Raw genomic sequence first — 26,300 nt, forward strand, 5'->3', positions numbered from 1 at the left:
AGATTCCATGGAAGTGTAAACACATTTCACCATAATAACCCACAGAATTCCAGTTGTCGGTATTATCGCAGATTCAATGAAATCGAGTTTACTATCCATTTATGATAGATTGCACTAACAGAAAAGCCCAATAAACAGTGACTGCTAATTGTTTGCTGGTTGTGACCTCCAGAAATCCAACCGAACCATGTGGTACAGTTGGAGACAGTCGTAGGGTAATCTCCAGTGCTGTGGTCTCCTGCCCCGATTAAACAGCATGTTGTCCAAGCGAAGTAAACCATGGCTGTTTTCTTGATTGGGTTCTGTTTTTTAAGATTTGCCCCAAATAAACGGCTGCTCCCATTAACTGATGGCCGAAATAACTGGAACCCACTGTCCTATGCTGCTGCTTTGCACGCTATGGAGCATTTGTTATATTCAATCTTTAATATCCAGAGTGTTTCAAAAATATTGGTACAAACGTTTAGGGGAGGTAGGTAACATCTAAAAGAATGTGAATTGCATAGGAACCCATAACCGGAAACGTCACAGGAAAGTAGTAGCAGGGGCACAAGAAGCAGAAATGACACAAGACAGTAATTAGTGGCGAACATTTATTTGACATAATATTAACAATGGAGTATGAGATGGATGCATTTCATCATGTTACAACAGATGCTTGAAGGTTCCACCATGAGACGTGATGCATGCGTGAACCGACACAGCATGGATTGGCAGACACGGTCGAACACACCTGGAGTTTCTTTGACAGTAGCAGCAGCGCAGACGAGTCTCGCCACGAGATCTAATTCCATCTCGACAGGCGATTCATACATGATAGATTTGAGGGCCCCCCACAGAAAGAAAGAAATAGCTTGATAAATCAGGTGAGCTTGGGGGCCAGGCAACGGGTCCAGCATGGCCAATCCATCGACGCCCAAAACGCCTGTTCAAATGGTCACGAACACACCTTCCGTAATGGGCAGGCGCCCCGTCATGTTGAAACCAAATGTTGCATCTCGCATTTGCTGGAACATCGTCAAGTAACCCTGGTAGAACTTGTTCAAGAAAGATCCGATATTTAGCGGAGTTCATGCGGGATGGTAACAGGTATGGGCCGACCATACCTGCCCACACATTTATTGCGAAGCAATGTTGTGCCGCATGGTGGCGAACACTGTGGGTTGTCATGAGCCCCCACACATGAGCATTGTGCTACTTGAATAAGCCTTCCCGATTGAAATAAGCCTCATCCGTGAACAAAACATAGGCTGGAAAATTCAAGTCTTGAACACTTTCTTGGAGAAACCACTGTGCAAAAGCCACATGTGCAGGATGATCTTTGGGGAGAGTAACTGAACCCTTTGGAGATGAAATGGGTGTACAAAATCGTCGTGCCAGACATGCTGTACACTGCAATGAGACACTCCTAAGGCAGAGGCAATGGTACCTGTGCTGGTAGTAGGATTATTCTGGACGGCATTCAACACACTTTGTTCCCTGGAAGTTCACTTCGAGCTTGGTCTGCCCACACTACTGCTGTTACCTCTAAATGACCCATAATTGCACAAATTTTGATGCACACGTGCAAAGAAACTGTGGTACGGTACATGTCTGTCTGGGAAGCAGTCTCCATAAATTCGTTGAGCGGCTCGTCCATTGCCCTCTGCTAGTCCATACACAAGGTGCATGTCTGCCAGCTCACAGTTCGTATATTGATGAATGCTCTTCATCCGGCGACTATTGCTTGAATCAGTAAACCAGAAATTTTCCCTCTCGCGAACTGATGAACAGTGCTGTCTACTGACTTAGTGACATTTCGGGTTATGGGTTCCTATGCGATTCACATTCCTTTAGTTGTTACCTACCTCCCCTGAACGTTTGTACCAATATTTTTGAGACACCCTGTATGTATCTATCCTCAATTTAAGTCTTAGCCTTCTGCTGCTTTCTTAAAATGAAGCTAGTCTTAAAATACAACCACTTCTGCTTAATAGTCTTCTGCTGCTTTCTTAAAATGAAGCTAGTCTTAAAATACAACCACTTTTGCTTAATAGCCTTCTGCTGCTTTCTTAAAATGAAGCTAGTCTTAAAATACAACCACTTCTGCTTAATTTCTTTATTGCTTTAGATAGTCATGTAGGCGCCTCCGTAGCCAGGTGGGAAGGCGCAGCAGTGCGTAGCACACGCTTCTTGATTAGACCGGGGTTCGAGCCCGTCACCACCAAATACGGAGGATGCGGAAAGGTCAAGGAATGACCACCGCATATCCCAGAGCAATATGGCCTTAGTTGCTAATGCTCCTAAAAACCAAATAACAAACAAACAGATAGTCATGTCTGTTATACTTCCTGCGTATTTCTCACTGTCAATAATTTAGGGTAAAATGCATTATAGAGGTCACTATTTATTTTACAGCTCACTCTCACATTCGTTTTCTTACTATAAATTACGTACGGTCCCTGTTCGTTAGCGCTTTGGTTGTGGCTATCACATTGACTATTTGTATTTTCGGACTGTCATTTCCTGCCCATTTGGTTTTATATTTCAGGTTTAGATTTTAAGTTTTTGAGTTATCAGTATTTATTTACTTTAATTCATTTGTATTAAATTTCACGTGATTGTTTTGTATTAAGTTTACAGTAATTCTTTTGTATTAAATTTACCATAATTTTGGTATTAAATTTTACTGTATCTTTCATTATAAACACTACATAGGGACTACCTTGTCCATACTTTGTAGGAGTTTTTTTCGCTTTTCTTTTTTGATCATTTTTATTTTATTTTCAAATTTCTACTCATACACAGTTTTGGACAAGTATGGGAACGCAGTGCTTTTATACATGGTGAGGTGTAGTCCACTGATTTAAAAAAAAAAAAAAAAAAAAAAACGATCATGTAACAACTTTTATTTTCGCCGACATCGGATTTAATAGTATTTTTGTTCTATTTACCCTTTTTTGGAACTATGGCTAAATTTATCCACCATTATTTGATGCCAGCTATCATTATTTTATTTTATTTATTTTACAGATCACTTCCTTTAAAATATTTTTTATGTTTCGGCTATTATTCCTTTTTGGCTTTTGGCTTTCCATATAACTCATACTTACATCTTTATATTTATTATAATATACACACACACACACACACACACACACACACACACATATATATATATATATATATATATCTAATTTGTATTAATATTAAATTAAGTATAAGTGGATGTGAAAGTTACACAAGGTGCCAGTAACTATAAGGGTGGGGAAAGTAGAAAAAGTAGATTAGTGAAAGGTGAAAGAATGTTAAAATCCTAGAGGTTATGATGAACTAAATAGATTATGAGCTGAATTGCTAAGCCAATATAAAGTGGGGAACTGTAAAGTAAAATTAATACAACAAAATATTAATAAAAAGCAAATAAAAATGAAAATAAAATGAAAATGGTATAGCAGTCATCACATATGGGGAGAAACAATTTTAGTAAAAGGTCTAATATAGGTAATGCAAAAAAATGCTATATCTGATGTCAGTAGGAACATCTGACCATGTATCAGGAACTGCATTTCTATACTTGTCCATAGTAGTAGAAGAAAAGTGAAAGGCCAAAAAAAGGAATAAAATGAAATTAGCACTTTCTAATACACTATGGACAAGGTAGTCCCAATACAGTGTAATTTATTTCGGTAAAACAAAAAATGGTTAATATCAATATGTTTAATATAAGCATCGAGTTGGGATAAAAATAGTTAATATCAATTTAATATAAATATGTGGAATTTAGTGTAGGATTTAATTTTGTATAGATAAGAAATCAATATATTTTAAAAAATAAATTTGCAACTAGCAAATGGTATAAAGGTGAGGTTTTAAATTGAGTACGAGGAAGCGAAAAGGAGTATTTTTAAATAAATAAAGACAAAAAATAGCAATAGCAAAAGAAGTAGAATAGTAGGAACATTTGTTTCACCATTGTATTACCATTATTTCGTTCGAATCTTGCAGCCATTGTTTTTGTATATAGTGGTAGGGAATTCAAATTTTTAATTGAGCTAACTAGGTAGCTATAACGTATAATTATATTATTATTATTATTATTATTATTATTAGCCATATAGTGCAAGGAAGACTGGGGCTTATGCTGCACCAGGCAAAAAAAAAAAAAAGTTTCTGATCTGAGTTACCCTGAGAGAGAGAGAGAGAGAGAGAGAGAGAGAGAGAGAGAGAGAGAGAGAGAGAATCAACAAGAAAGAGAAGAATGATGATATCCAGCCAGCTCAGGACCCTGGGTGTGCCAAGCCCATACTCACCAGATGTGAGCCCTTGAGGTCAAATACGCTTCACTGTTTCTATTAGATAGCGTATTATTGACATTTAATTAATTTCATTTATTGATCTTATTAATTTTAAGTATCATGCCCCAAACTAGAGCAGCAAAGCAATGGGCACAAATTGGCATGAGTGCTGTGACTCAGGGGAGAATTGAGGGGGGCCGATTCTCCAACACATCACAGCCTAAAAAAATGTGCAACTTGTGAAATGTTTGTCGAACTCTCTGGAATGGAACATGATATTGCCATGGGGGATGTCTTTATGTGTGTGCGATGTAAGGAGTGTAAGGAAATCAGGAGACAACTCAGCATTGTTATGGGCCTATATGAGAGCTTGAAATGCAGGGTGGATGCCCTTGAAGGATCTAAATTGAGGGCCCATCAAGCTCTCAGCTGCACACATCAATGCCAGAGCTTGCACGTGGTCATTACGCAACACAGCGGCAACCCCCAAGGCAGAATGCGCTGGTTCCACAGGAACTAGTAGTTGTTGGTGACTCTATTGGCAGGGAAACGGGGAACATGCTTTGTAAAAAGGATAGGTGGAACAGGACCAGGGTATGTCTGCCAGGGGCAAAGGTTGATCACGTTGTAGAACGGATATCATCTTTTAAGGGCACAAAAGGTGATATAGTTGTACATGTTGGCACTAATGATATTAAGAGTAGGAGACCAGTAGAATTACTTAACAAGTACAGGGCACTGTTGAAAAAAAGCCTGGAATTAGGATTGAATTTGATAGTGTCTGCAATTCTGCCCAGACACGATAGAAGGGAGTACAGTAATACCCCGAAGTTACGCGATAGGTGGGTCCGACGAAAATCACGTAAGTCGAATTCGCGTAAGTCGGGGTACAACTTTGCATATAAATACATATAAATTTTGCTTAATTGGGACCAAGGACTAACAAAAACACTAGTTTAGAAGAAAATATTAATAAAATTGCAGTTCTTTATACATATTAATACAAAATATGTATTAAAAAAACAAATGACTTACGTTAAAAAGTTATTTCGATGTCGATGGCTTCATAAAATCTAACAAATTCGTCTGACGACACAGCACGTTCCTTTTTTTCACGCAGAATTTCTTCGTAGCAAGCTAATAATTTTTTTTATTCCTTGCTTTGTAGCTATAACGCGTTCTTCGTTGGAGTCTATGTTTTCTAAAATTTTTAAGCCCTTTACAATTGAGATCTTTTCAATTTTCAACCTGTCAAGTTTGCAATTGTCATGTGCTTTTCGCCGTTGCTTCATTTAGGCCTGTAGCACGTGCAATATCACATGGTCTTTCATTTCGCTCAAAGCGTTTCACAATTTCATATTTTTTCTCTATCGACAGAGGCGGACTGGCCATAAGCCTTACCGGGGAAACCCCGGTGGGCTAGTGTGATTTTGGCCATAAACCATAGTGTGAGGCCACTATAAATTTTCCCGGGTAAGAATTTTTGATCCAGTCCGCCTCTGTTTATCGATAATTGCTTTTCTTTTTCTCTCTGAATCTGCAGTGTCTTCACCAGGACGCTTCCTTTTCACACCTTTTAATTTTACTAATTTTTAGGGAATAAAGCACAATTACAAAACGAGGAGCACGCTTGATACGCATAAACAAAGCTGCGCGCATGTAGCAACTGAATAAACAACACCATAAAGGCAGAGATACGCTATTAACACCTCACATTTCTAGGGGTTACTACCATAAAACAATAAAAATCCAGTTGCGTTTCTGCTAGTGAAATCTGTTATAAACTGGTAGTAAACTCGATCTAATTGCATTTGCGATTATACAGATAGCTGGAATTGTGTTGGTTTTTACGTTATTATGGTGAAATGTGTTTCCCCTTCACTGATATAAAAAACATAAAAGCAGCAAAGTTGAATTTTGTTCATCTTTCGCTCTCAATCTCCGCCGTCGCACCGGATATCGATAACATATGAAAAACGACCTTGAAGATAGTGGGCGGCAGCGTTGCCAAACGAAAAAATCAAGAACCGCGTAACTCCAAGTTCGCGTAAGTCGGGGTAGCGTAAGTCGGGGTATTACTGTATATGATGAAACCCTTGTCGATCAATTCGGACCTGGAAAGATTGTGCAAAGCTCAAGGGGTAGAATTTTCAGCCTGGTCTGTACTTGTTAACAGGAGAGACTGCTTCTACAAGGATGGGATACACTTAAATAGAAAGGGTGCAAGAATACTTGCTGATGCTTTCGAGGCAGTGTTAGGTGGATCGGCAGGTAGAGGTGAAGGTGATTCTTTCACAACTTCTATTAGAATAAGTAGTGACCTACAGCGAGGGGTGTTGGGGGTTTCAGGGATGGATGGCAGTCATGAAATAGGTGGGTATATGGGATGTGTTAGAGTAACTAGGAATAGGAGCATGTCTGCTTGCATGTATACCAATGCTAGAAGTATAGTAAATAAATTTGATGAATTTGAAGTGTTGGTCAAGACATCAAAGGCCGATATTGTTGGGATAGCAGAGACGTTGTGTCACACATATAAGGAATGCAGAACTGGAATTTGGGGAGTACAATGTGTAAAGAAGGATAGACAGGATAGAAAGGGAGGAGGTGTTATGCTGTTCATTAAGAAAAACAAAATCAAAAGAAGTGCACCCAGTTGATATAGATGAACAGTGCACTGTTGAGTCAGTTTGGTGTGACATAAGCACTGCGAAAGCAGAAATAAGAGTAGGAGTGCGTTATAGGCCAAATGACTCGAATGAGTACAATGAACAGTTATACAGAGAAATAGAGTTGGCTAGTAAATCGGAATGTCTTATAATGGGGGATTTTAACTTCCCAGATATTGACTGGAACTTGTGGGTTGGTCACTCACACACTAGTCAGACTGTGGGTTTATTGGATGATTGGTTTCTGCAGCAGCATGTTCGAGAGGCAACCAGAGAGAGTAATACTCTTGATCTGGTTATCAGCAGTGATCATTCGTGTATTAAGAATTTGCAAATAAAGGAACCACTAGGAGGCAGTGATCACAGTGTACTGATGTGGCATTTACTTTAAGATTTAATTACCATCAGGGGTAAAGGAAAGGGTTTTTGTTTCCGTAAAGGCGACTACGAAGGTCTGAGACAGTATTTAAATTCTATACAGTGGGATCAACTGATGGTGTTACCAAAAGTAAATTCTAAGTGGGAATCATTCAAGGAATTAATCGTGGATGCTACTAAAAGTTTCATACCTATTGAGAAATATTGTTCAAGGTTTTGGCCTAAATGATTATCTAATGAACTAATGAGACTCGTGAAAGAGAAGAAAAATGCATGGGATGCATATAAATTATCAAGCGACTCAGAAGCCTATGGCAGATATAAGCTAGTCTGTAATCAGGTCACAATGGAGGTTAGGCAGGCAAAGGCAGATTACGAGAAATCCTTGGCAAAAGATGCTAAGAAAAACAGCAAGGATTTCTTTACTTATATAAACTCTAAAAGGAAGGGGATGAATTTGATTGGTCCACTTGACATCGATGGTTTGACTGTCGATGATCCTGCTCAGATAGCAAACAAATTGAATGAGTATTTTGCCTCTACATTCACACATGAGGAATTATTAAGGTTTGAAAATGGCAGAAGGTTATCAAATTGTAGCAGGATACTTAATGATTTTATAATAACTGAGAGCAAAGTGGAGGAGAAATTGTTGAAGATTAAACATAAGAAAAGCACCTGGGGTGGATGGGATCTATCCAGCGGCAAAGCAACTACTCAAACCCTTGTCCATAATTATGAGAGCATCCTTGGACTCGGGGGAGGTTCCCATGGACTGGAGATGTGCAAATGTATCCTCAATTCACAAACGGGATCGAAGGGTGACACGAGTAATTACAGAGGGTAAAATAATGGAGTCACTGGTTAAAGATGCATTGCAGGATCATCTAGACAAGACTGCAGCAATAATTCAGACACAGCATGGGTTTGTTAGGGGAAAGTCTTGTCTGACAAATTTAATAGGATATTATGATGTGGTTACAAAGGAACTGGATGCAAAAAATAATTTTGATGTCATATATTTGGATTTCAAGAAAGCTTTTGACACTGTTGCGCTTTGAAGACTATTGTACAAATTGGAGCAGAATGGTATTAAGGGTAAGTTGCTACAATGGATACGAGGGTGGTAATCAATGGGTGCTGTTCTTCTTGGACTAATGTTATTAGTGGAGTCCCACAGGGTTCGGTGTTGGGTCCACTGTTGTTTTGTATATTTATCAATGATATTGATGAAGGTATATCAGGCATATCAGGCTTAATGTCGAAATTTGCAGATGATACAAAGGTTGGCAGGGTTGTTAATGACAGTAATGGCAGTGTGCTACTGCAACAGCGTCTAGATAATTTGGGCAGATGGGCTAAGAAGCGGCAACTGAAGTTTAACCATGACAAATGCAAAGTACTGCATATGGGTAGAAGTAATCCTAGAGAAACGTACCAACTGTGTGGTACTACACTTAAGGTTGTAGAAAATGAAAAAGACCTGGGAGTAATTGTGCAGTCAGATATGAAGTTTTCTGAGCAATGCAGACGGGCTGCCAGGGCAGGTCATGGGGTTTTGTCAATGATATAAAGGAATTTTGCTAGCAGGGAAAAGGAGGTGATTGTCCCTCTGTATAAGGCAATGATAATAACTGTGTACAGGTCTGGAGGCCTTATTTTATGAAGGATGTAGATTTGCTTGAGCGTGTACAAGGAAGGGCAACAAGATTGGTGAGGGGAATGAAGGGATTCTCTTACCCAGAGAGGCTCAAGTTCTGCAAATTGCAATGGCTGGAGACTAGGCACCTGGATGGTGATCTGATTGAGGTGTATAAGGCCTTGAATGGGTTGAGCATGCTGAATTCTGATGGGATCGTTCCACTTGTTCAGATTACGAACCTAAGGGGACATAAATTCAAATTAAGAAAGTACAGATGTGCAGAAATTTGCCTTTAGCCAGCGGGTGGTTTATTGCTGGAACAAACTTCCATCTGTCGTTGTGGAAGTTGATAGGTTGAATAAATTTAAGGAGGAACTGGACAGGCATTTGGAGGTAATGGTGCGTTTTTTTTTTTTTGGCTGATGCTGCATAAGCTCATACACTTGCGTTCTTGCATCACATGCCACTACTACTATTACACTAATACTTTAATGAACGGGAAGAAATTTAGAATTAGACAGTAGAAAGATAAAGTTATTAATTAACACTAAGCTTGCTGGGGTTGTGAAGCCTAACCTTGTAGTAAGTGCTCTGGTATTTGTAAGCATTAGTATATAAGGGGAGCTAATACCAAATGCTTGTATTGAAAGCAAAAATGTGAAAGCAAAAGCGAAAAATAAAATATAGAACAGACAGCACTCTAGAGCAGAGCCACACCACTGACATACTGTAAGCTGAATCAGATTATATAGAAGAAAATAGGAAAATAGATGGCAGCACAGGCGTTGCTAAATTAGCATATCGACCCATTACTGTTGAATTATATTAAATGTTGACAAAAGTTAAATTATAATAAAATAAATAATTAAGCATTCATTAGAGGCAGCATCTTGCAATTCCTCCATATGAAGCCGAAATATATACTATCATTGAATTATATTAAATAAAGTTAAATTATATTGAAATAAATAAATAAATAAATAATGGTGTGGCTCTGCTCTAGAGTGCTGTCTGTTCTATATTTTATTTTTCGCTGCATAAGGACCACCGCCGTGCAAATCCTCTGCATTGGTGGATCGATCAGAGGAGGGAGGGTGAATTGGTACTTCGATCTTTTCACCATGGCGACGATTTGTATAGCGATTAAAATGCAGCGATTCCATGACCATTATTGGCCTCGTGGTCCTCTGTCGATATGGGGCATGATGGTCAGTCTATTTTATTTTATTTTAATTTATTTTGATTTTGTTATCGTCTGGTAGTTCCTTTAACCCTCTTTTGGTGATATTTCACGTCTTTCGGAACTGGTACCTCTGGGGGGTACCGCTAAATTAATAAATAATTGGCATTAGTCTAAATTTTGTATAGTTTTAATTGGATTAAAAGTTCGAAATTATACAAGGGTTTACAGGCTACTATTTATATCTATTCGTTCGATTGTTTATTTGGGTTATTTTTATGTTAATTTTCGCTCTACAGTTTTTTCCATACTACTGGCTTATGTTTTATTTTATTTAATTTAACATATTGGATATATATATATATATGTATTTGTATATACAGTGGATTCTGGTTATTTGGGCCACCGGTTAATCGAGGCTGCCGATTAACCGGTTAAAATTTGGGGCAAATCTTAAAAAACAGATCCCAATCGAGAAAATTGCCAGGGTTTACTTCGCTTAATTTGGGCAACATGCTGTTTAATCGGGGTAGAAGACCGCAGCACTGGAGATTACCCTTCAATTGTCTCCGACCGTTCAGTCAGATTTATGAAGGTCAACCATAAAACAATAAAAACAATTAGCAGTCACCTGTTTATTGGGCTTTTCTGTTAGTGCAATTTATCATAAACGGGTAAACTCAATCTTATTGAATTTACGATAATACTGACAGCTGGAATTCTGTGGGTTATTATGGTGAAATGTGTTTACACTTCCATGGAATCTTCAATTATGTAAAAAAAATTAATTTTCAGAATCTTCTCTTCATTCCTATTTTTAAAGCTTCATAACTTGTTATTCTGTTCTCACTTGCACATATATCGTGTTACTTGCAATTTGTGCATGCAGTATTCTTTGTTATTGATCGCTTATCTTTTTACTGTTTGAAATTTTAACCCCCACCTGCAAATGTCAATGAACAGAAATGTCAACTAGTTAGAATGCACATATTATAGTACGTATTAATTATTCCAGTTATCACGTATATTCTTCCGATTTTCACGTATCATTTAATTTTTTAATTGTTAATGTAATAAAGGGTAAATTTGTGCTTAATATATCTTTACTTTTATAGCCTGTGGAGGATAATATGCCTCCTATTTTTGATAATTAGAATCACTGTTTAATAGAATTAAAATTCAATTCACAAACATGATCACAATGACCGGTGCTTAGTACACATCGTATAGTGAATGGTACTTTACCGTGGAGAGTCCGTCATAACGTGATTTGATTGTACAGTGAACCAATTGTAAAGCGGGGGTCCATTGTATTTTTAACTTTTTTTAAGTGAAAATTCGGATAATTGGGGCAGCTGCTTAATCGGGCCAAAATGCACTAGTCCCGATGTGTCCCAAATAACTGGAATTGACTGTATATGTGTATATACAGGGTGTCTCAAAAACATTGGTACAAACGTTTAGTGGAGGTAGGTAACATCCAAAGGAATGTGAATCGCATAGGAATCCATAACAAGAAATGTCACGGGAAAGTAGTAGCATAGGCACAAGAAGCAGAAATGGCACAAGACAGTAATTAGTGGCAAACATTTATTTGACATAATATTGACAATGGAGTACGAGATGGATGCATTTCATGATATTACAACAGATGCTTGAAGGTTCCACCATGAGACGCGATGCATGCGTGACACCGACGCAGCATGAATTGGTGGACACGGTTGAACAAACCTGGAGTTTCTTTGACAGTAGCAGCAGCGCAGATGAGTCTCGCCACGAGATCCATTTCTGTCTCCACAGGTGATTCTACATGATAGATTTGAGGGCCTTCCACAGAAAGAAATCAAGGCTCGATAAATCAGGTGAGCGTGGGGGCCAGGCAACAGGTCCGCCACAGCCACTCCATCGACGCTCAAAACGCCTGTTCAAATGGTCACGAACACATCTTCCATAATGGGCAGGCGCCCCGTCATGTTGAAACAAAATGTTGCGTCTCACATTTGCTGGAATATAGTCAAGTAACCCTGGTAGAACTTGTTCAAGAAAGATCCAATATTTAGTGTAGTTCATGCGGGATGGTAACAGGTATGGGCCAACTAAGCAGTCACCGATCATATCTGCCCACACATTTATTGCGAAGCGATGTTGTGCCGCATGGGGGGTGCACACCGTGTGGGCCCTCTGCTAATCCATACATTAGGTGCATGCCTGCCAGCTCACAGTTCATATATCAATGCATGCTGTTTGTGCGGCGACTACTGCTTGAATGAGTAAACTAGAAAATTTCCGTCTCGCAAACTGATGAACAGCGCCGTGTACCGACTTACAGTGACGTTATGGGTTCCTATGCGATTCACATTCCTTTAGATGTTACCTACCTCCCTTAAACGTTTGTACCAATATTTTTGAGACACCCTGTATACCTCGTGTTTGGGGCTCACATAAAAAAAAAAAATATGCATATATATTCTTAAACACTATTTTTAAGCCTATGTTCTATTTTAATTAAATTTTCAGTTGTGGTTATGTAGCATTAATGCTATTATAGGATTAAACAGTTAAACAATATACGCGCATTGACATATTAGGTAAAAGTACCGAATGATTTTTGTTTTGTAAGTAGTTGTGAAAATGTTTATTATTTTGGGTGGGAGGCATTACCGGTAATTAAGGCCTAATTAACTGGCTAGCCATTGTTGTCCTAGCAGTTGTTGTTTTGCCTATTGTTCTATGTTAATAGTTAACATGAAATCAAGTTAAGAGGTATATAAATCTAAAATTTGAAAGATTAGAGGTTTAAAGTTCGAGAAGAAAGGAGATAAAGAGTAATATAAAATAGGGATTTATTAAAGAATAAATCAAATAAATAATCAATACCAGAGAAAAATTTCTCTCTCTCTCTCTCTCTCTCTCTCTCCCCCCCCCCCTACTTCCCCAGGGTCTTTGAGCCAGACAGATAGCCATACTAAATGAATGTCTCATATATATCCATTTCTGTAGTCTCAATAACAGTTTTGCTTACTACGTACTCATGTTTAGCTATGGATATCCTAATGTAATAAGGCAAATAAAATTTAATTAATTTAGTTTTAAATTTGTTTTAATTAGCTGCAATCTTGGATTGGGACCCAAAGCCCAATGGGTATGCATCAGAGTAAATATAAAAAGTATATAGGTATTTACCTGCGAACACTATAGCTGGTGGTTGGTACGGGAAAGCATGTGCAATCTGCCCGGAAGCAACTTTATAGGTGGCCGGTGTGCCATCTGGTCTGTTTTGTTGGTTAGTCCATTGTTAATAATTATATATACTGAAGTGGGATGTGTTAATTTGTTTGTTTGTGATTATGCCAACTGTATTAAATTTGTAATTGATGGTTAGGATTACTGTGAATACCTATATGGATGTTTATGTTAATATTAATACATTTTAAAATTACTTTCTGACAGGGTAATGCTGCTTTATCCCACCTGGTTTTATTCTTTAATTTGCTTCTCTTCCACTTATATGGACAAGTATAGAAACACAGTTCCTGATACACAGTTCAGGTGTAGGTCCCTTTATGAAATACCTGACCATGTATCATATTCATTTTAGCTAACATAGATTTTTGCATATTTCCTTCCTCTTTTTTTTTTTTTATAACTTATACAGGCACTCCCCAGCTTACGTAATACTTGACTTACAGGAATTCAACTTTAAGTTTTTTCCGGCCCGTGCAAACTTAAAAAATCGTGGAAACATATTTTGCATTCCGTAGGAATAAATGGAGGTATCGTGAAAATATTGTAATGTGAATCTGATAATCTTAAACCTCTCTTATCTGATAAGAGAGGCTTAAGTTCTGCAAATTGCAGTGGCTAGAGACTAGGCAGCTGTGCGGTGATCTGATTGAGGTGTATAAGGCCTTGAATGGGTTGAGCACACTGAATTCTGATGGGATCCTTCCACTTGTTCAGATTACGAACCTAAGGGGGCATAAATTCAAATTAAGAAAAGATAGATGTAGAATAGATGTGCAGAAATTTGCATTTAGCCAGCAGGTGGTTAATTGCTGGAACAAACTTCCATCTGTCGTGGAAGTTGACAGGTTAAATAAATTTAAGGAGGAACTGGACAGTCATTTGGAGGGAATGATGTGTTTTTTTTTTTTTTTTTTTGGCTGATGCTGCATAAGCTTATATACTTGCTTTCTTGCATCACATGCCACCACCACTACTACTACACAGTTTTTTTTTTTTTTTTTTTTTTTTTTTTGCTAATTTGTTCCAAGACCTCAGAAGTTGAAATTTTTGCTATATAACTAAGCTATTTTATTATTATTATTATTAGCCGTCTGGTGCAAGGAAGCCTGAGGCTTATGCTGCACCAGCCAAAAAAAAAAAAAAAAAAAAAAAACTTTCTGAATTACCCTGAGAGAGAGAGAGAGTGTGTGTGTGGGGGGGGGGGGGGAGAACAAGAGTCAGAAGTAGAAGGGAATCACCAAGAAAGAGAAGAATGATGATATCCAGCTCAGGACCCTGGGTGTGCCAAGCCCATACTCACTAGATTTCTCTAATTATCTCTCTAAAAGGTAATTTTTATAATGGAAATTGCACTGCACTTTCATCGTTATAAGAATCAATTTTGAATGCCTTTGGGAAATTTTTCTAAAACACATTTCTGGAGGTCACTACCATAAAACAAAAACAATTTCCACTTTCCAGTTTTTATTGGAACAGATTAATATCTGGATTTGTCTCTGAAACGAATTAATATCGTAAAGCGGGGTGCTCTCTATTGTATAGCTATGTGCATGGTTTGAAATGTGGTATTTATGAATGTTTAACATTCATTTTTTTGCAGTTAATGTTCATATTTTCAATTTTCTTGATGCTTGATACTCGGGGAAAAAAAAACCTCTTAAACCCGGGAACTTGTAAAGCAGGAACTGCCTGTAGTACATATTTCATTCCACTCTGAATAATTTAACTGATAAATAAAAATCTGCAAAAGACAATTCATTTATTTTTTTTTAATGCATTATTTTGTTTTCATTAGTATTAAAATTCTATAATTGCATAGAAAAGTATAAAATTGATATGCATTTATTTTGTAGGGTTATAGGACAGGTTTTGAGTATCATTTTCCTTTGGTGAGATTAGATGTTCCTCGACAAAAAAGTGAAGTAGAAGTACCTCCTTCAGCCATTTCATTTACACAGTATATTGATGAAGACAAATGGTTAAGGTGATGCAAATGTTTTAATTTTATTTATTTCACTTTGATTTATTTTCTTCCTATCATTGGAGTTATATCGTGAAATTAACTTATTATACTATTATTGACCCAATTCCAATAATCATCTATAAATGCGCAAGCACATTTTTATATTTGTGACTAATTGATAACTGAAGAGTTTATATCACCAATATATCTTATATTTCAACTGTTCTCCTGACTCGCTTAATTTTAACCAAATCAGATTACCTTGTTTTTTAATGTCTGTGGGTGCATGGGATAAAAATTATTCCAGATTTTTAGAATCTTTACCTTCAAACTGACATTGTTTTTTGTTACCTTGACTAGAATTCTTTCCAATTTACATCATTCAAGAGTTACATCCAGGACTAGTTTAATGTCACTGCTGTTTTGTTGTTTGTCTAATTCCCAGTTGGAACAGCCTCTAATAAAAAAAAATTATTAAAGAAGCAACTTTGATTCAATTAAACCTTCTCATTTATTAGTATTAGTAGTGGCAAACTGCACAAGGAGGCAAGCTTTACAGCATTCACCAAACATAAAGAAAAACTCACCCATAATCTGCCCATCACCACTAATAACGTTCTACCACAAAAAAAAAAAAAATCTTGTAATGAGATTTGCTCACTGAAAAAATAACCAAGTTAGGTCTCTATCATTTCTGTTGGAAAGGAGCTTGGGGGAGATGGTAAGTGATGGAATATAGGTAAAGGAGGGAGGTGGATGAAAGAAAGTTTTCCACCAGAAATTCAGAAGTGGATAGAGGGGGGCAACCCACCTTCTGCATGGGAGACTGTTAAGAGCAGTGAAAATATCAGTGGTAGGGTCCACCAAGTGGAAAGCTTGGAATAGGAGGTGGGGAGTGTAAAGTGTGTTTTGGGTCAAATGGCACCAGAGGTTTCCCTCATCTCTGCATAGTTTTCATTGTCGTGTGATACAGTATGCTGTAAAGGCAAGAGATTTAAAAGTGTGTGGATCTTGTGGTGTGTAATGTCGTACCATTGTTCTTCTGGCCTATTAGCTGCTGGGCCAGTGATGGGGTCCAATGTTGCCCACACTTAACCTCGGGGAGGTTGACTAGGTACGCCAGTTTTAGATATTACTCTGGCAGGTCCTGCCACCTAATTTCCTGAGATTTCAGCGGCTAGGACTTATAAAAAAAAAAAAAAACTCTGTGCCGTTGTACGCTGAAAGTGAAAGTGCCAAAAGGTCGAACATTTGATTTTGATGTTTTAATTTTGACGTGTAGGGTATATGCGGTGTAAGTTGACAGGAGGGAGACTGAAGGCTGGGGGGAGAAGTAGAAGTAAAGGGTCGACAGGTAAGGTGACCACTGAAGTGGTCAGTGGGGCATGCCCATGCCCCACAAGAGGGGAATGGCGGGGGGATCAAAGATCTGGCTCCCCCTCGCAAGGTGTGTGGATTGAAAGGTACCTCGCAAGGGCAGGGTACAGATCACCAAGTGGCTTTCGCAGCAAGGCTGCAGGTATGGTCCTTGTTGGTGGTGTAAGGTCCAGAAGAGTAGTGTCCAATGATGGAGTCTTTCATGACACTAGTGAGTCCCGTCCTTGTATCATTTGCATGTGTGATAGTCCCTTTCGTCAGCAGTGCATCTGCTGGGCAGGTTGGCTCGTCAGGTCCTAGGTGTCTTGTCCCTGGTGCCACTCTCACTCAGTTGTTTTGAGGGTGCTGCTCTGCTACATTTTTTTAGTGGTTCAGTGCTGCATTCTCAGCTTTTCTGGAGAAAATGTCTTGAGCATGTTTTGTGATTGCCTTGTATTCCTCTTAGGAATCTAGGAGAGCATTAGCATTAGTAGAGGCATTTGATGCAAGAAAGCAAGCTTATGGAGCATCAGCCAAAAAAAAAAACAAAAAAAAAAACCCACTTACACTTCACCCCTCTTCGTTCAAAATACCTGTCCAGCTGAGCCTTAAACTTATTTAGGCTATCAACCTCCACGACAAGGGATGGAAGTCTGTTCCACCAACCAACCACCCGCTGGCTAAAGGCAAATTTCCGCACGTCTATCCTACATCTGTCTTTCCTCAATTTGAATTTATGCCCTCTCAGGTGATTATTCTGAGCTAGAGGAAGAATCCCATCAGCATTGAGCATGCTCAAACCATTCAAGGCTTTATACACCTCTATCAGATCACCTCGCTGGTGCCTAGTCTCCAGACACTGTAATTTGCAAAACTTAAGATTTTCTTCGTAAGAGCACCCCTTTGTTCCATTCACTAATCTTGTTGGCCTTCTCTGTACTCGTTCCAGCAGCTCTACATCCTTCTTGAAATGAGGCCTCCAGACCTGTATACAGTACTCTAGGTGTGGCCTGACCATTGCTTTATACAAGGGAATAATCACCTCCTTATCCCTGCTGGAAAAATTCCTGTATATCATTGACAGTACTCCATGAGCTACTCTTGCAGCCCGTCTGCAAGAGTAGAGAACTTCATATCTGCCTGCACAACCGCCCCCCCAAGTCGCTTTCATTCTCTACCACTGTAAGTGTAGTACCACAGAGTTGATACATTGCTCTGGGGTTGCTGTTTCCCATGTGTAGTACTTTACATTTGTCAATGTTAAACTTCATTTGCCACCTCTCAGCCCATCTGCTCAACCTTTCCAGATCCTGTTGCAGCAGCAGCAGCATAGGGTCAGTAGTGTCCTTGACAACCCTGCCTACTTTTATATCGTCTGCAAACTTGGACATTAAGCTTGATATACCATCATCAATATCATTTATAAATACAGAAAACAATAATGGACCACACACTGAGCCCTGAGGGACTCCACTAATAACATTAGTCCACGATGAGCAGTGTCCATTGATTACCACTCTCTGTCTTCTCCCCCTCAACCACCCCTTTATCCATAGCAGCAATTTGCCTCCTATGTCACACTGCTCCAATTTGTGTAGCAGTCTTCCATGTGCAACAGTATCAAAAGCCTTTCTAAGATCCAAGTATATAATATCAAAGCTATTCTCTGCATCCAGTTCTTTTGTGACTGCATCATAGTATCCAATCAAATTGGTCAGGCAAGACTTCCCCTTAACAAAACCATGCTGTATCCGAGCTATAACTGAAGTCTTGTCTAAATGATCCTGCAGTGCTTCTTTAACCAGTCCCTCCATTAATTTTCCTGGAACAGAAGTTAAGCTCACAGGTCTATAATTACTTGTGTCAGCCTTTGATCCTCCTTTGTGAATTGCGGTCACATTTGCACATTTCCAGTCTATGGGTACCTCTCCTGAGTCCAAGGAAGCTCTCATAATTATGGCTAAGGGTTTGCTTACTTCCTTTGCTGCCTCCTTTAATATAACTGGATAGATCCCATCCACCCCGGGTGCCTTTCTTGTGTTTATCTTCAACAATTTCTCCTCCACTTTACTCCCAGTTATTTCAAGATTCTGTAGCTTACTGCTAGAGTTGAATACCCCTCTGGCATTCCCCTCGCTGAATAACTCCTCATGTGTGAATGTCGATGCAAAATATTCATTTAGTTTGTTAGCTACCTGAGCAGGATCATCAACAGTTGACCCATCAATATCAAGTGGACCAATCTGATTCATCCCCTTCCTTCTAGAGTTTACATAAGTAAAGAACTCTTTGCTGTTTTTCTTTGCATCCCTTGCCAAGGATTTCTCGTAATCTGCCTTCGCCTGCCTAACCTCCTTTGTAACTTGGTTGCATATCAACTTGTATCTATCATAGGCTTCTGTGTCATGTGTTAATTTGTAACTATCCCATGCATTTTTCTTCTCTGCCATATGCCTCATTAGTTCATCTGACATTCATTTTGGCCTAAACCTTGAACAGTATTTCTTAGTTGGTACGTAAAGCCTAGTAGCTTCCAAGATAAGTTCTTTGAATGCTTCCCATTTTGAATTTGCTGTTGGTAACATCATCAGTTGGTCCCACTGTATAGAATTTAAATACTGTCTCAGTCCATCGTAGTCGCCTTTACGGAAGCAATAACCCTTCCCTTTACCCCTAATGGTAGTTACCTCTTTGAGTAAATCCCACTTCAGCACACTGGGATCACTGCCACCTAGTGGTTCATTTATCTGCAGATTCTTAATGCATGAAGAATCACTGCTGATAATCAAATCAAGAGTATTACTCCCTCTAGTTGCCTCCCGAACATGCTGATGTAGAAAACAATCATCCAATAAATCCACAAAAGCCCTGCTAGTGTGTGAGTGACCAGCCCCCAAATTCCAGTCAATATCTGGGAAATTAAAATTTCCCATTATAAGACTCTGATTTACTGGCCCACTCTATTTCCCTGTACAGTTTCTTATTATACTCATCAGAGTCATTAGGTCTATAGCACACTCCTACTCTCAATTTTGATCTCCCAATGCTTATGTCACACCAAACTGACTCAACACTGCACTGTCCAGCGATGTCGACTGGCTTCACTTCCTTGGTTTTTGTGTTTCTTAACTAATAGCATAACCCCTCCCCCCTTCCTATCCTGTCTATCCTTTCTGTAGACGTTGTACTCCCCAAATTCCAGTTCTGCATCCCTTATATCTGTGTGACACCACGTCTCTGATATCCCAACAATATCTGCCTTTGATGTTTTGAGCAATACCTCAAATTCATCAAATTTGTTTACTAAACTCCTAGCATTGGTGTACACGCAAGTATACCTGCACCTGTTTCTATTCTTAGCTACCCTAACACAACCCATGTGTTTACTTGTACCGCAGTGGCTCCCAGCAGTCTCTGAAATATCATGCATCTTGTTTTTCAGGCTTCTGCTCATTCTAATAGAAGCAGTGCAAGAATCTCTTTCACCTCTGCCAGTGGCTACTGTCAATCTATTGGTCTTTTTCTCCCCCCAAGCTAGCAGTTTTCCGACCCACCTAACACTGCCTTGATAGCATCAGCAAATATTCTTGCACCCTCTCTATTTAAGTGTATCCCATCCCTGTAGAAGCAATCTCTCCTGTTAACAAGTACAGTCCAGGCTGAAAAAAATTCTACCCCTTGAGCCTTGCACAATCTTTCCAGGGCCGAATTGATCGACAAGGCTCTCATCATATACTCCCTCCTATCGTGTCTGGGCAGAATTGCAGACACTTTCAAATTCAACCCTAATTCTCGGCTTTTGTTCAACAGTGACCTGTACTTGTTAAGTAATTCTGCCGGTCTCCTTCTCTTAATATCATTAGTGCCAACGTGTACAACTATATCACCTTTTGTGTCCTTAAAAGATGATATTCGCTCTACAATGTCGTCAACCTTTGCCCCTGGCAGACATACCCTGGTCCTGTTCCACCTATCCTTTTTACAAAGCATGTTCCCCGTTTCCCTGACAATAGAGTCACCAACAACTACTAGTTCCTTCGGGACCAGCGCATTCTGCCTTGGGGGTTGCCTCTGTGTCACGTGATGCCCAAGTGCAAGCTCTGGCGTTGATGTGGGCAGCTGAGAGCTTGATGGGCCCCTCAATTTAGTTTCTTCGAGGGCATCCACCCTGTCCTTCAAGCTCTCATATAGGCCCAATAGAACGCTGAGTTGTTGCCTGATATCGATACACTCCTTGCATCGCGCACACACAAAGACATCCCCCATGGCAGTATCATGTCCCGTACCCGATTGCTCTGCAAACATCAAGCAAACAGTGCATTTTATAAGGCTGTGAGTCAGAGGACAACTGCCCCCCTCAGTTCTGCTCTGAGCCACAGCACTTCCATTAGCTTGAGCCTTTTGCTTTGCTGCTCTGGTCTGAGTCATGATTCTATTAATTTATTAATTAAATATAATTAATTATGTCACGTTTGTAATCTAAGTCGTTATATGTATTTATGTTATATGTTATAAGTACAATTTAACTGCTAACGAAGTTCAACTGATGCTATCTAGTACGGTATATAACTATCGTATCACAAAGGCGGGAAAGTTAAGAATGGTAAATCTACGGACACTTAAGTATTAATTAACTTTCAAATCTCGCTGTCTCAATTCAGAATAAACTAACGATCCTTACTAGGTCTATAAGCTACTTACAGAAATAATTCGATGTAAAAAATATTCAATCAAGCGGCTAAAGATGGCTAAAGAACTTCTCGTTCAGCGGAGTTGCAAACACGTGGATACCCTTATGCAATTACAAGGCCGAGTAAAGAATAAATACACCAAATTAATCAGAAAATCACAAAATAATGTTATACTACTAAATTTAAATTAAAAGTTTTAGAAAAACAATAATTTCAAATCAATAAATAAGAAAAATCCACTTAGTGGCTTTGAACACGACCGTCTCCTAGTAGCCTCGTCAGCAAGTATCTGATGTACCAGATGTAGGTCAATCTGGTTATAAGCATTCCGCACAGGTCCTCATATCATGGGCACTGATGCATGACATGGAACCAGCTCTTGATCTCCCCGCAAGTGCACAGCAGATCATCGATAATTCCTAGTATGGCGAGTTTCCCATTGAAAGGGCCATGACCTGTTAGGAGGAAGGTAGGTGCCAGTCCTGGTTGAAACCAAGTTGGTAATTTCGGGTAAATATTTTCTATATATGGCACAAATTTTCGCGTGACCTCACCTTTGGTTGAGGCCGCTCATTTGTTTTGCCATTCCAGCTGAAGGTATTTTTGCAGTTTTAATTTTTCTACCATCTTGCCATTTGTCAGCTCGGTAGTGAATCCATGGAATGTATTAGAATTCCTTTTGAGTAGTAATACAGTAGACCCTGACTGACAATTTCCAGGTCCAGAGATAAGGTCCCAGTAATTACTTGGAGTACTTCAGTGCTTACCATGTTGCAAGCTCAGGTCACTGTGAGAAGGATTGTCCAGTAAGTTGAATCTAGTATCCTTTTATTTACAGCTATTGTGGTTTGGTGATACCAAATTGCTGCCGCATAGGTGATCATCGGAACGAATGTGGTTTTATAATATAAAGAGAGGGCTCTCCATTTTAGGCTCCATTCGCGGCGGGTGACCCTTGTGACCATACCAGAGGGCGCTGACTCTTTAAAAATTACAGCTGTGAATTACAGCTCAGAAAAAGCGATGTGTTTGCCTTTTTATTTACTTAATTATTATTTTATATTGTACTTTATATGTAGTCTTATAGTTGTAGTTACTCTGGTTATTTTTAATTTAGATAAAGAGTTTTTGTAGATTACTACTTAATATATGTAAAACCGTTATTTTGTTCGAATCATGCAACCATTGTTTTTGTATAGAGTGGCAGGGAATTCAAATTTTTTAATTGTGTTAACTAGGTAGCTCTAACGTATAATTATATAGCGTAATACGCATCACTGTTTCTATTAGATAGTGTAGTATTGACAATTAATTAATTAAATTTATTCATCTTATTAATTTCAAATATCATGCCCCAGATTAGAGCAGCAAAGCAACGGGCACAAAGTGATAAGAGTGCTGTGACTCGGGGGAGAACTGAGGGGGGCGATTCTCCAACACATCACAGCCTAAAAAAATGTGCAACTTGGGAAATGTTTGTCGAACTCTCTGGAACGGAACACGATATTGCTATAGGGGATGTCTTTGTGTGTGCGCGATGTAAGGAGTGTAAGGAAATCAGGCGACACCTCAGCATTGTTATGGGCCTATATGAGAGCTTGAAATACAGGGTGGATGCCCTCGAAGGATCTAAATTGAGGGCCCATCAAGCTCTCAGCTGCCCACATCAATGCCAGAGCTTGCACATGGTCATCACGCAACACAGCGGCAACCCCCAAGGCAAAATGCGCTGGTCCCACAGGAACTAATAGTTGTTGGTGACTCTATTGTCAGGGAAACGGGGAACATGCTTTGTAAAAAGGTTAGGTGGAACAGGACCAGGGTATCTCTGCCGGGGGCAAAGGTTGATGACGTTGTAGAGCGGATATCATCTTTTAAGGGCACAAAAGGTGATTATAATTGTACACTTGTTAAGAATTACTTAACAAGTGCAGGTCACTGTTGAACAAAAGCCATGAATTAGTGTTGAATTTGAAAGTGTCAGCAATTCTGCCCAGACACGATAGGAGGGAGTATATGATGAGAGCCTTGTTGATCAATTCGGCCCTGGAAAGATTGTGCAAGGCTCAAGGGGCAGAATTTTTTTCAGCCTGGTCTGTACTTGTTAAAAGGGAGACTGCTTCTACAGGGATGGGATATGCTTAAATAGAAAGGGTGCAAGAATATTTGCTGATGCTATCGAGGCAGTGTTAGGTGGGTCAGAAAACTGTTAGCTTGGGGGGATACAAGGAATAATAGTTTAACAGTAGCCACAGGCAGAGGTGAAGGTGATTCTTGCACAACTTCTATAAGAATAAGTAGTGACCTGGAGCAAGGAGTGTTGGGAATTTTCAGGGACAGATGGCAGTCATCGCTAAATAGGTTGGTGTATGGGATGTGTTAGGGTAACTAGGAATAGGTGCATGTATGCTTGCATGTATACCAATGCTAGAAGTATAGTAAATAAATATGATGAATTTGAAGTGTTGGTCAAGACAAAGGCAGATATTGTTGGTTAGCAGAGACGTGGTGTCACCCAGATATAAGGAATGCAGAACTGGAATTTGGGGAGTACAATGTGTACTGAAAGGATAGACAGGATAGGAAGGGAGGAGGTGTTATGCTATTAATTAAGAAAAACATAAACTCAAAAGAAGTGCAACCAGTTGATATAGATGAACAGTGCACTGTTGAGTCAGTTTGGTGTGACATAAGCACTGCGAAAGCAAAAATAAGAGTAGGAGTGTGCTATAGGCCTAATGACTCTGATGAGTATAATAAGAAACTGTACAGGGAAATAGAGTGGGCCAGTAAATCAGAGAGTCTTATAATGGGAGATTTTAATTTCCCAGATATTGACTGGAATTTGGGGGCTGGTCACTCACACACTAGCAGGGCTTTTGTGGATTTATTGGATGATTGTTTTCTACATCAGCATGTTCGGGAGGCAACTAGAGTGAGTAATACTCTTGATTTGATTATCAGCAGTGATTCTTTGTCAATTAAGAACCTGCAGATAAATGAACCACTAGGTGGCAGTGATCACAGTGTGCTGCAGTGGGATTTACTCAAAGAGGTAACTACCATTAGGGGTAAAGGGAAGGGTTATTGCTTCCGTAAAGGCGACTACGATGGACTGAGACAGTATTTAAATTCTATACAGTGGGACCAACTGGCGATGTTACCAACAGCAAATTCAAAATGGGAAGCATACTAAGAACTTATCTTGGAAGCTACTAGGCTTTACATACCAACTAAGAAATATTAGCATTAGCATTAGTAGAGGCATATGATGCAAGAAAGCAAGCTTATTCAGCATCAGCCAAAAAAAAGAAAAAAAAAAAAAAAAAAAGACAACCACTACTCCCATTTCACCCCTCAATTCGTTCGAAATACCTGTCCAGCTGTGGCGCACTATGGTCATAGTTGCCGATGCGCCCAATAAATCCCGAAACAAACAAACAAACAAACCTGTCCAGCTGAGCCTTAAATTTGTTTAGGCTATCAACTTCAACAGCAAGCGATGGAAGTCTATTCCACAAACCAACTGCCCGCTGGCTAAAAGGCGAATTTCCGCACATCTATCCGACATCCGTCCTTCCTCAATTTGAATTTATGCCCTCTCAGGTGATTATTCTGAGCAAGAGGAAGAATTCCATCGGCATTGAGCATGCTGAAGCCATTCAAAGCCTTGTACACCTCTATCAGATCACCTCGGCGATGCTTAGTCTCCAGGCTCTGTAATTTGCAAAACTTAAGCCTTTCTTCGTAAGAGCAACCCTTTGTTCCATTCACTAATCTTGTTGCCCTTCTCTGTACTCGTTCCAGCAGCTCTACATCCTTCTTGAAATGAGGCCTCCAGACCTGTATACAGTACTCAAGGTGTGGCCTGACCAATGCCTTATACAAGGGAATAATCACATCCCTGTCCCTGCTAGAAAAATTCCTGTATATCATTGACAAGACACCATGAGCTACTCTTGCAGCTCGTCTGCACTGCTCAGAGAACTTCATATCTGCCTGCACAATTACCCCCAGGTCCTTTTCATTCTCTACCACTGTCAGCGTAGTACCACAGAGTTGATACGTTGATCTGGGGTTACTGTTTCCCATATGTAGTACTTTACATTTGTCAATGTTAAACTTCATTTGCCACCTCTCAGCCCATCTGCTCAACCTTTCCAGATCCTGTTGCAGCAGCATAGTATCAGTAGTGTCCTTAACAACCCTGCCAACCTTTGTATCGTCTGCAAACTTGGACATTAAGCCTGATACACCATCATCAATATCATTTATAAATACAGAAAACAACAATGGACCCAACACTGAACCCTGAGGAACTCCACTAATAACATTAGTCCACGTTGAGCAGTGTCCATTGATTACCACTCTCTGTCTTCTGCCACTCAACCATCCCTTTATCCATAGCAGCAATTTGCCTCGAATGCCACACTTCTCCAATTTGTGCAGCAGTCTTCCATGCGCAACAGTATCAAAAGCCTTTCTAAGATCCAAATATATAATATCAAAGTTATTCCCTGCATCCAGTTCTTTTGTGACTACATCATAGTATCCAATCAAATTGGTCAGACAAGACCTGCCCTTAACAAACCCATGCTGTGTCTGAGCTATAACTGAATTCTTGTCCAGATGATCCTGCAGTGCTTCTTTAACCAGTGCCTCCATTAATTTTCCTGGAACCGAAGTTAAACTAACAGGTCTATAATTACTTGTGTCAGCCTTTGATCCTCCTTTGTGAATTGGGGTTACATTTGCACATCTCCAGTCCATGGGTACCTCCCCTGAGTCCAAAGAAGCTCTCATAATTATGGCTACGGGTTTGCTTACTTCCTTTGCTGCCTCCTTTAATATAACTGGATAGATCCCATCCACCCCGGGTGCCTTTTTTATGTTTATCC

At 39.4% G+C, this 26,300-nt stretch overlaps 1 protein-coding gene across 7 annotated transcripts in view; it reads left to right on the forward strand.

Moving 5' to 3' along the window:
- LOC150078374 (protein hu-li tai shao-like) overlaps window positions 1–26,300 on the forward strand; it is a 459,870-nt gene that overhangs the window by 126,613 nt on the left and 306,957 nt on the right. For all 7 annotated transcript variants that reach the window (XM_090385317.1, XM_090385315.1, XM_090385320.1 and 4 more), the window contains exon 8: window positions 15,246–15,376. In XM_090385317.1, coding sequence (XP_090241443.1) covers window positions 15,246–15,376 — 131 coding nt within the window. The remainder of the gene's footprint in view (window positions 1–15,245; window positions 15,377–26,300) is intronic.

The sequence above is a fragment of the Mastigoproctus giganteus genome, chromosome 11, assembly GCF_048544385.1.
Source record: "Mastigoproctus giganteus isolate SK-2022 chromosome 11, ASM4854438v1, whole genome shotgun sequence".
In the NCBI taxonomy this organism is placed as follows: domain Eukaryota; kingdom Metazoa; phylum Arthropoda; class Arachnida; order Uropygi; family Thelyphonidae; genus Mastigoproctus; species Mastigoproctus giganteus.